Below are 10993 nucleotides of genomic sequence, written 5' to 3'. Positions count from 1 at the left end.
AGGCTTCCCACTTCTACAAAAGCAGTTAAATTCAATGAATACCATGTGTGACAGTGTAATCTGTTCTAAACAGTGATTTTGAATAGTAGATAGAATTTTCATCCTGAAAGTGACATATTTTCATTTTCAATACAACAAATTTTCATTTACTTTACTTTTAAGAGGCAACTGTACCTACATAGAACAGTATGATAGAAGTACATATGAGTTGCAGAATACATATTCAGAATAGGCAATCATACATTTATATCTTTATTAGTTTCCTTCCTTATATTCCTATAGGTTATGTACTTGAAAGTATTGTAGTATGTAGATTAGATAACCACCTTACTGACATATTAACCATAGAAACTAAGTTTTTTTGTGGAAAAGGGTCTGTTCAAACATTTTGGGTCTTCAGTTTATGTTTGTCATGTAATTGGATCTCAGACAATTATTTGACCAAACAAAAAATCACTAATGTTTTTGTAGGCTTCTTTACAGCTTCTTTCAATTTATGAACTGGTGCATAATCAGGATTGTTAGAAAGAAAAAAAGGTCAAATAGTGTATTTTTCCAACACCATAAAATTAATCAAACTAGTTATTTGACAAATATTCAACTAGTGTTACTCCTCTACAGGGGTATTGTTAAGATTGATAAGGGGAGGTGATGACCAAGTAAATAATGTTAAAAAAGGCTTTCTTATACTTTTTCCAAAGGTTGCTTAAAGAAACAAGCATTATAGATATAATCTCAGTTCCACTGAATTTACAAAAAAAACTCTGGAGGAGTTCCACAGGGCCAGTATTTTATGACTTCACCCTCTAAAGCTGGGGTTGTCCTGCTCCCTTTTTTAGTTTTTTTGATGCATTTCTTTAAGGAGCAGGTCCTCAAACGTGTTCTAAGGTACTTAAAACCATGTATGTGTGCTTACATGCACACCCACACCCACACACTGAGCACTTCTGAAATTAAATGTTCTAGCAGCCTAAAGAAAAACAAGCAAAAAAACCTCGTCAGTCTTTGACATCCTGCATTAAGGGTATTCTCTCCCCAGCCAGATTTCACAAGCATTTCCATTCCATCCTTCCCAGCACTCACAGTTTCCACAGTTACAAACACCGTTGCCTAGAATAGAATGAATAAAAGGCAATTATCATAATTGAAATGTACTACATTAAAATGTGTTTTATGGGAAGTAAAAAGCCACGGTAAAGTAGTTGCATTGTTCCTTTATTGTTCCCCTACCCCCTTTTTTTTTCTTCCCTTTGGAAAGAAGCAATTTTTGTACCATTGCATTAAGAAACCACCCCAAACCTACATTTTCAAAGCATTAATAGCATTCCCTCAACAATTCCATGAGCCATATTGGAAATATTGTAATTATGTATTGTGTAGTGCAATTGTATACATCAGTATCTGTACCCAACTGGTGAGGTTCAGTGTTGACTCCAGATACAAGGTAAAACAAGATTACTTTTAACTACTACGAAGAAAGAAAAAGTCATTAAAAGTTACCAACAGAATAGCAATAAAACCATCACTCTAAACATGAAAAACTTTACACCTACCTTCTCAAATACATCATATCTCAAACTCTCTATTAAGTGAAAAATATGCTGGCCCTATTTTACAGTAGAGAAACATTGCATACCGACACCTCTATATTAATTTTATTTAAATATTTTTTATTACTCAAATGCTCAGCTTGAGACAGCTATAGCATGGGTTTCCGATGTGAGCTCCTCTTCCTACCAGCTTTATGAAGATCCATGAACAGCCATTACAGCTGAAGATAAGGCTTTTGCTGCCGCTATACTGGCTACTTGCCTTCAGAAAAGGACACTTGCTAATAGAGCTAGCTGGAAGACACGATTTACTAGTGTCAGCCCTCCCACTCTCACTCTAATCAACTTGCAGATTTCTTCCACGTCTAATAATTGCTGGCAAAATTTTTCTAAAATTAAGATTTGTAACAGGAAGAAGCCAATGAGTTAATTTAGCAATTCTCATGCTGCTTCTTGTCACTATGTTTATCGTGAGGGCTTGTTGGCACCCTGCCTGTTTCTATCCACATCTGCCACCTCAACTTTCAGACAATGTTAAGATGAAGCTGCTATAATCATTAATTTAATCATCAGCCATCACATCATAAGAAAAGCTATCATGCATTTCAGGTTCCCACCAACAATTGTCTGATTGCCAGGAAGTTCTGTTAACTCACAAAACTATGCCTCTGAGCCACCAAGGATCATCAGACAGGTGAATTTTGTCTGTGACTTAAATTTACGCGCATAGAATGTCCAGTAAAAGAACAAAGGCTAAGGAAACTTCATGATTGTAATGTTGACACAATGTCCTTTGCCAAAAAAGCAGTAACTTGTAGTCTATTACAATGAGAATTGTTGATGGATGTCATAGCTGGCTTACTTATTTACATTCATGCTCGGGCTTTCAACTGTTGTTTTGAAACCTTAAGTTGATTATCACACTGCATGAAGAAACAATTATAGCAGATTTGAATAACCAGCAAATGCACTTCCTCTGTCAGTGGGGAAAGAAGTAACTAGGCTTTGTCTAACATAATTCCCATCAACACAATTTGTTTCCTGAAGCAATTAAGTGTTAGCCTGTACTGCACCTGTGCAAATGAGACCGTCATGTTTGTCACAGTCTCTGTCATCACATTCACAGAAATCGCCCGAAATGTACCATTCCTGGGGAGAACAGATGCATTTTCCGCAGTGGCAGGAACCTGAAATCACAAAAATTATTACTCGCAGTCAAAGAGCACTGTCAGTTTCAGACTAGAAAACAACAACCCACGACACACACGTGCACACATATGCACATGTGCATATGCACAAAATTGCTGCCTAAGAGGCTGTTACATAAAAGAAAATAATCAAGTAAAAGTCTTTTGTATAAAAGGATTCTTTTCGCATGAGCTTGAGTATGGTGGGATGTTACTACTAATGCTTTGATCCTACTATTTCACTTAATCAAGACTCACATTTTTAAGCTTTCTTTTGGTTTCAGAGACCTACAATCAGAGCTTCTCTTCCCAGTAACTGTTCTTTTTTTTTTTTACACGAAAAACTCAAATTGTCCCCAACCTACTGTTACTGAAGGCAATAAAATCACACCCAGAAAGGAAATAGTCCTCCTCTTCTAAATTTAGGGGTGAGTCCACAAAAGACCAGTAATGCATAAGACTAACATTTAAACCCCCAAAATCCTCATCACCACAAACGAAGTTTCTCCACCTCCCATGGAATTACTAATTAACTATTTGCTCTAGGTCAGAAAGAGTTTGAGCACATAATGGTAGTTCAGCACTTGGCTCATTCCTGTAGTGTACACTAGTGCCTCTTGTTGGGACAAGCTGCTCTCCTCCTTCTCCAGGATGTCAGGTCACAGCCCCACAGGGAAAGGAGGGACTCTATGGTGATGTTCAGGTGATGCCATAACCCACAGAGCACTAGAAACCTCCCTTCAAGGGAAGACTCGGAGACATTCTTACCTTCAGAAGAAGGTTCATGGCTCAAAATCCTGGAAAGTGACAATTGCCCTCAGACAATCATGTGTCAGGAAGACTGTAGCCTGAGAATGTGGTGAGACAGGCTTTTCTGCAACTAGAAATGCCACTAGGAGATGGTAATTCCTTCTGGATGATTCCAAAACTTGCCTGAAAGGACTCAGCTTTTCAGATCCCATCTTCAGCAGCCTGACCCTATACAGATTTCAGTATAACACCTACAACGCTAAGGTGGGGCTCTTAGTAACTGCTGAGCAAAAATCCTTTTGTGAACCAAGCCCTAAGAAAGGGTTACATTAGAAAGCATTATTAAAAAAATCAACCCCCCAAATAAATTATAGCAAAGGATACACACATAGTTTTCAATTATCAGAGGCAGAGTTAAAAAAAAAGTCATCAAATAAGCTGTTGACATTTAACAGAACATACTTATAAATTAGTTAAATGCAGTTGAAAATCCTAGCTTCCTGCAATATTTCCAGAATGATTCCAGTAAAAGTCACCAATGTGCTTAATGCAACATTAAGGAAAAAATATATAGAAGGAAGCTTGGTTATGTCAGAATATAACCTAAATAGAATTCACGGGTTACTTAACAAGGCCTTAGCCGAAGCCTATAAAATTATGCTTTTCCATCTTTCCAGTTCTTTCAGACCTCTGGAAAAAATCCATAATAATGATCCTATTACACTTTTTTTTTTAAAAAAAAGTGCATCTCTTGATATCAACGAATTTTCCATAGGTTTTTCCTGTAAATAGAGAAGTACCTCTGATCACTGAAACTTAATTTTTGAAAACTTCATAACAGCCTCAGCAGAGTATCTAATTTTTAATTAAATATGTAAGTAATTTAATGTTTATTTTAAATTCACAAAAATTAACTAATTGCCTAATTTTAGGGAAATGTTTTAACTTGTAACATATGGAACGCGCAAATATATTCAGGAAGAGCTAATGATTGGAACATTTGGGGAGTATTTGATTAAGCATCTACTTTTTCTGTGACTTCTGAGTATTGCTTACTGAGTCACCAGTACAGAAAATATTGACATACTCTACAATGATAAAAAATGCCACTGTATAAAGAGACAGTGGAGAATAGCATACATATTGCATGACTGCTGTATAAAGAGGTACACTAAAACTTACTTGAGGATAATTTAAACCAAATCTCTCTGTTCATACAAATTGCAAGGTACAGAAAACAGAAAATAATGAGGAACAGTATGATAATTTTAGTGAAATTAAAGCAGTTAATAAGAGTATTACATTGTAAAAAACTTGAAGTGATTCTTCATAAACAGCACTGATGCTGCTGCTGAGGAATGCCCACAATGTTTAAAACTATTTTGCAGAAGATACAGCAAATTTGACACCAAGTCAACCAGGGAAGATCAGGCTCCATAATACAAAATCTGTTAGGGAAATGAATCAAGCCTTTTCCCTTAACAGAGCATGCTGCTCTGAGAGGCCCCTCAGTTTAATTAAAATGAGTCTAATGAGTTGTAGGGTGTTTCCTGGGATCCCAGCCAGATCCTCTCAGATGGGATTTGGCTCATTACCTTGCCTATATCCTGCACTGTTACAGCCACCATATGCAGCCCTACATTTAATGCCAGGGAGACAGCAGTGGTGGGTGTTGCTGTTTTCCTTTGGAAGAGCTCTTACTACAGGTGACACAGTCAGAGAGCCAAGATTCTAAAAACAGACTAGGAATGTGGATGTCCAACTTTGCTTATATTAGCAGAGTGCAATTTTCTGGTAGTGTTCTGCTGAAAACCGGGACTCCTCACAGTCCTACATAAGAAGATCAAGCTCCTCTCAGTCCATTATAATACTTGCTTATCCTGGCTAGGTTTCCAGCAAAATTCACTTTTATCTGACAAGTAATCATTATTTTTTTCTCATTGTAATAAATCAGAAAGAACAATTTGCCATTTGGGTAATGCTTCACTAGCTATGAACAGTGTTTTAAAGTACAAGTATCCAGTAAGACATGATTTCCAGATACATATTTTAGCATCAAAAATAGATTTGCCAAAAAAAAAAGGAAAAAAAAGGAAAAAAGGTTATAAATAATTACACTGTCTTCGCCTGTGATCCCCATCCTGCTCAGAGAAGAAGTAGGAGACAGTAGCCTGCCTGGATGTTTACTGACCACATACAAGTGAAGTTATCTTATGCAGGTATTTCTCTGCTGACACAAACACATATGACCAGCTGTTTCTACAATAAAGCTGTTATAGCACCTAATTTGACACAGCTTTATTATATCGACTGTCCTCAGGGCAACCTTCCATCACACTGAAAGCTTACATGTGCTTGGGGGCTGAAGAAACTTAACAAAAAAAAATACTGCCACTGTTGCTGAATACGGATTTAGGGTTACAGAATGGGTAAGGTTGGAAGGGATCATTTTGGGGTCATCTAATTCAACCTCCCTGATGAAGCAGTTAATAAGAGTGTTACATTGCCTCTCTAGAGCACATTGAGCAGTATTGCATCCAGATGGTTCTTGAGTATCTCCAGTGAGAAAGACTCCACAATCTCCCTGGGCAATCTGTTTCAGTGCTCGGTCATCCGCGTAGTAAAGAAGCTCTTCCTCATGTTAAGGAACTTCCTGTGCATCAGTTTCTGCCCCTTGCCTCTCGTTTTACTGCTTGGAACCACTGAGAAGAGCCTGGCTCCATGTGTCAGGTTTGTGATTCCGACAGAAAGTAAATGCTGTTCAACAAGAGAGCTACTACTCTAGAAAATCTGGGCCTTTGGAGCCTCCATTCAAGCAGTCACGTGTAAAAGCACTACCTGCCTGCTGCTGGTTGCAACCTAGAGCAACTTTCAGGCTGCTCCAAATTACATAGGTGACCAGATCCCAAACCACCCCTGGGCAACATAGCCAGCAGATGGAAAAAAAATCCTGGGTGTCTCTGCAAATTTCTGCCAGATTATCTACTCCCAAAGCCTCAGAGTAAATTGTATCCTTGATATACATACTCTAAGCTAATTGTTCTCAGAGGAAGACCCACTGGCTAGAATAAATAGCTCTCAGCCATCCTTACAAAAAGGTAGCAGATAATACAAATATTTTAAAAATCAACATAATTTTTCCATGTTTATATATATTTAGAATCTCACATAGTGCATTTTATTTTTATTAAGCATATTCCCTCACCTTCATGGTTTATATAAAACATCACAGGGAGACCAAGACTAAGAGAAGAAAAGCTAACTTCTACAGTAAAATAGAGTCATTCCTTTTCTCCAGTAACTCACCATTCTCTTACACATACACGAATTTAAAGACAGACACATCTGGAAAAAAATAAGAAACTGTGCAACTTCCTCATTTTCTATGACATTGCATCAACTGGGGACAGAAAAAACCCAAAATAAAATGAAACAGTTCTGCAGGGGAGAATTCCAAGTGATAACACAGATGGATGAAGGTCACGCTGGAAACCCTATTTAAATTTCCTCTGCACTGAAATAAAAGTTACCAAAGGGAAAACTGGAAACCTGCCTGATGTAGAAAGCTCCTAATTGTTTTTTCCAGCTGGTCCCCTGTCTATGCAAGGGACATACAAATAGAGGAAATGGCACATAAAATCTGGAGTGAGTGCATTCTAGCCTCCAGTCAGTCCCACCACCCATTTTTTGTCTATTCTCTTTCAGACCTATTATATACAAAAATAGGCAATTTGCACTATGGGGGAGCTAAAAAGCCCTCTTTCCATTAATGCAATTTCCTAGCCTGAAAGACTGCAAGGTAGGAACCTCAGAGAACAATTTCAGATAATTATCAGGATTTTCTAACTTTTATTCTTCCCTGCAGCATTTTTTTATAGCTGAATGGAAGCTGATGCAACCACCTGAATGAAAATTAGTAAATGAGACAGTTTTCAGGATTCATTTGTGGGGGCTGCAGACACATACTTCGCTGCTGTGTTGGGGAGCAGAGTGATTAAGTATACCAAATGTTGCTGTTAAACACTCTCTTCCACTTACTGTTGCCCAGTATATTACATCTGTCATCTTTCCCACTGCAGTGTTTCTGCAGGTAGTGCCCCTTTCCCTTAAACTGGATGGAGCACTAGCAGTTAGTTTATAGTGTACAGCTATTCCATGCAGACCATCAGCTAAACAGATACAGAAAATTATATGCTACTAACAAAATTGCATAGGAGAGCAACATTGCTGAGCATGTACAGCCGTGGTGGATGTTTGACAAAATGGATATAAGTGCATTATGGAGCCAAATATAACACCCTTTTAATAATGGATACCTTTGAAAAGAAAGACAACAACCCACTTCCATGCACATTAGTCTTCCAGAATATGATAGTTTTCCTCTGGCACTGCACCGATATGAAGTAGCTCAGCTGCCAGTTCTTACCCTTCCCTGAACATAATATGCCATCCGCTGACTCGCAGAGACTTTTGCTCTCCTGTTCCGTCATGTTGCACTTCCTCGAGTGCTGGCACAAGTTTCCAAACCACCCGTCCTGGCAAATGCATCGGCCGCATGAGCAGATGCCATGGCCTGTAATGACACCAAGGTTGGTTATGACCAAGACAAGCAGAAACCAGTGACTGCTGAGATCACCTTCAGACCTGTGCAGTATGGAGTGTGTGTAATGGGGCAGACGGAAGGATGGACAGCACTGCAGGGTGGCCTTCTTCAGCTTTCATTCGTATGTTAAACAGGGTGCCCTAGTGATGGGCAGAAAACAAGTGAGAGGAAGGTCAAAGAAACTCTAGAACATAGGTCAAAGATAGACCCTAGAAGCTATAATTTATGCTTTAAAGATAGGGGAAAAAAGATAAAATAAAAATTTTTGAGAGTTATTTGTACAAAAATTAATAAAAAAGGAAAATATTTTTAAGAATAAGTTGAGTAGAAAATCTGGCCAGGAAAAAGGGAAAAGTGACAACAAATGCAGACAAGAACGTAGGAATGGAGAATGAAAAAAAGAGAAGCAAGAAATGTCTCCCAGCCAGAATTTCATTTTTCAGCTTTGAATTATATTTCTGCAGCAGAGACAAAATTATACATACCAGTGACTTTTTTTTCCTACCCTACCTGCTATGTAGGGCGAGGGAGCAGAAATGAAGAGACTGAGATGATTTGTGAGCATGGGCTGGAAAGAAGCAGTAGGAGTATCTGGCAAACCATGGAGCTGCAGGATGCAGGGAAGCAAACCAGCAATTTTGTTTTTCTGATTTGTGGACTTCTCATGAGCCAGCACCACAACCTAATATTGTAAACTGGGAGGCAGCACTGGTAGAAGCCCAGAGGAGAGACAAACCTTACAGTTTGCTCTAAGTGGAGTTCCTTCAAAGTTTACTGATGGTCAAATACTTTAAATTAAAAAATACTTGAAATTAGAAAAATACAGGGAGCTCCAAAGTCTTTTAGCTGTCATTTACAGCATCTAAATGTTCAAAATAATTTTTGTATCCCAGACTCTGTATTGGTGTTAGGGTTTTTTTTAACATACCATCTATACAACTTTAAATGATTTGTAACAATGACAGTCTTACTAAGACAGTATTGCTACCCACTTCTGAAAATTGATAACTAGCAACCACAGAAGCTTGATGCTACTTTTGAAGCTTGATCCTAGTTTTAGACAGGGAAACAAGGTCAACTATATGACAAATCAAAATACAAGAGATAGAAAACAAGCATATACTGATATGCTCCTTCCAGATAGATGTCATGCAACTTAATATAATTTAGCTTCTGTCAGAGCATTTTTATGTCTTATTTATTTTTAATTAGTAACATATAGATTAGAATTGAGAATAGCTCTACCAATTAAGAGCAAAATATACAACTGGATGTCATCGTTGGAAAATTATTAGTGAAGATACAGATACTTTACTCATTTTAGCAGTGAATAGTACAAAAATCTATGGTGATTTCACTGAAAATAATTTTGTTGGATTTTTCTTGTACAGTCATTATGTGTTACTGAATGCAGAGACTGATCATGTCCGTAAAGCCCTTACATAAGTCAAATAAAAATGTAGTGAATAATCTATAAATTTGCTGCAAACACGTTACAGTTTACCACATAAAATTTGACTTGCATTTTTCTGCAATGACCATTCCTCTCCTCCTTTATGTCATATAAATCCTCAAACCATGAAGGATTCTTTTGTCTCAAGTAATCCATTTTACAAAAATAATATGTATTCCTAGCTGACACCAGTTTGGGCAGCAGCAGCTCTTTGGGTGCCTTGAGATATTGAGTATACAAGTGCTTTTCTCAGTGCTTGTTAACTCCTTGCTATCTCGTGTGTGTGTGGTAGCCTGAGAAAAACTTTTATGTGATTTAGTTCTGTATATTTTCCTTGCCAATCACAGAGCAAAGGTAGTGTGAATAGTTAAATCAGTATTTTATCATGTTAAACAATTAATTTTGGGCTGGATTTCTTCACTTAGAGATTTTTCTTTACCCCAACTGTTCAGATTGAGAAGATTTACTGGAAAGTGTTGGTCTATCATAATTTCAGATTCAACAAAAAACAGTTAAAATCATAAAAAATTGCATTGCAATGCAATGGCTCTGAGACTACAGAGTTCCATTAATAAAAATCCATGTTAATGAACTTCTAAATATTTAACAAATTTTAAACATTAATGTCCAATCAAGAATAAAGACTTTGATGGGGGAGAGGCAAAGGACAGAAAAAGATGATGCTAAAAATACTGTCATTTTGTTTAGAATTAAAACTCCAATGACCACAAGACTTAAATGTGAAATATGAATGCAGAAACAAAGCAAGCTGTGACAGTTACTAGCAGGGGTCCATTATAGCCCAAGTCATGCCGAACCGAAGTGGACTCTGGGATTAATTATTTCTTAACATGATTAGAAACAAAACTGTGTTGTTGTGGGAAATCAGTTTAGGACTACTAATGCAGCTGTTGTTGGAGTTCCTGAAAAACCTGCTTGATCATTTTGTAATACAAAAAGCACAACCACATGGGAACATCAGCATGATGAAAAAGGTGAAGTAATCATTACAGAGGAAGCCGGTTCTTATTTCTAGACTGTTTATAATCAGATGATGTTCCTGAAGGGCAAACTAAGGCCAGCCCCAAGCAAAATTTGGCACCTCAGGCTAGGAATATGAAAAATTGCAGCACAATGCAGGATCCCTTATATAGAATACTTCAGTAAATGAAACAAATATTTCTCTCTGTATTTAAATAGAAACAGGATTTCCTTTTTTTTTTTTTTTTTTAATTGCAGGACTTTTCATTTTATTATTATCAGAAGAGAATATTAAACATTTGTCTGGGAGAAATATTTTTAAGTAAACAGGCTTCATTACCCTGCCAAAATATACTAAACAAGTTGAGAAAAACATTACTGGAACACTGATTTTTACTTTTTAGTTTTTATTGAATACAAGGAGAATGCCATAAGACTGGAACGATTGTGAAAACTGCAGTTAGAGAAG

At 37.3% G+C, this 10993-nt stretch overlaps 1 protein-coding gene across 1 annotated transcript in view; it reads right to left on the bottom strand.

The window, feature by feature from the left end:
* ITGBL1 (integrin subunit beta like 1) overlaps positions 1-10993 on the bottom strand; it is a 142591-nt gene continuing 131598 nt past the window's right edge. The window contains exons 9-11 of the mRNA XM_027674692.1: positions 7914-8060; positions 2624-2737; positions 1-1110 (exon numbers count right to left, since the gene is read on the bottom strand). Of these exons, the coding sequence (XP_027530493.1) occupies positions 1019-1110; positions 2624-2737; positions 7914-8060 (353 nt within the window). The 3' untranslated portion in view covers positions 1-1018. The remainder of the gene's footprint in view (positions 1111-2623; positions 2738-7913; positions 8061-10993) is intronic.

This window comes from Neopelma chrysocephalum, unplaced genomic scaffold (genome assembly GCF_003984885.1).
Source record: "Neopelma chrysocephalum unplaced genomic scaffold, ASM398488v2 Primary Assembly neopelma1_25, whole genome shotgun sequence".
Lineage (NCBI taxonomy): Eukaryota > Metazoa > Chordata > Aves > Passeriformes > Pipridae > Neopelma > Neopelma chrysocephalum.
This window is presented reverse-complemented; position numbering and strand designations above follow the sequence as displayed.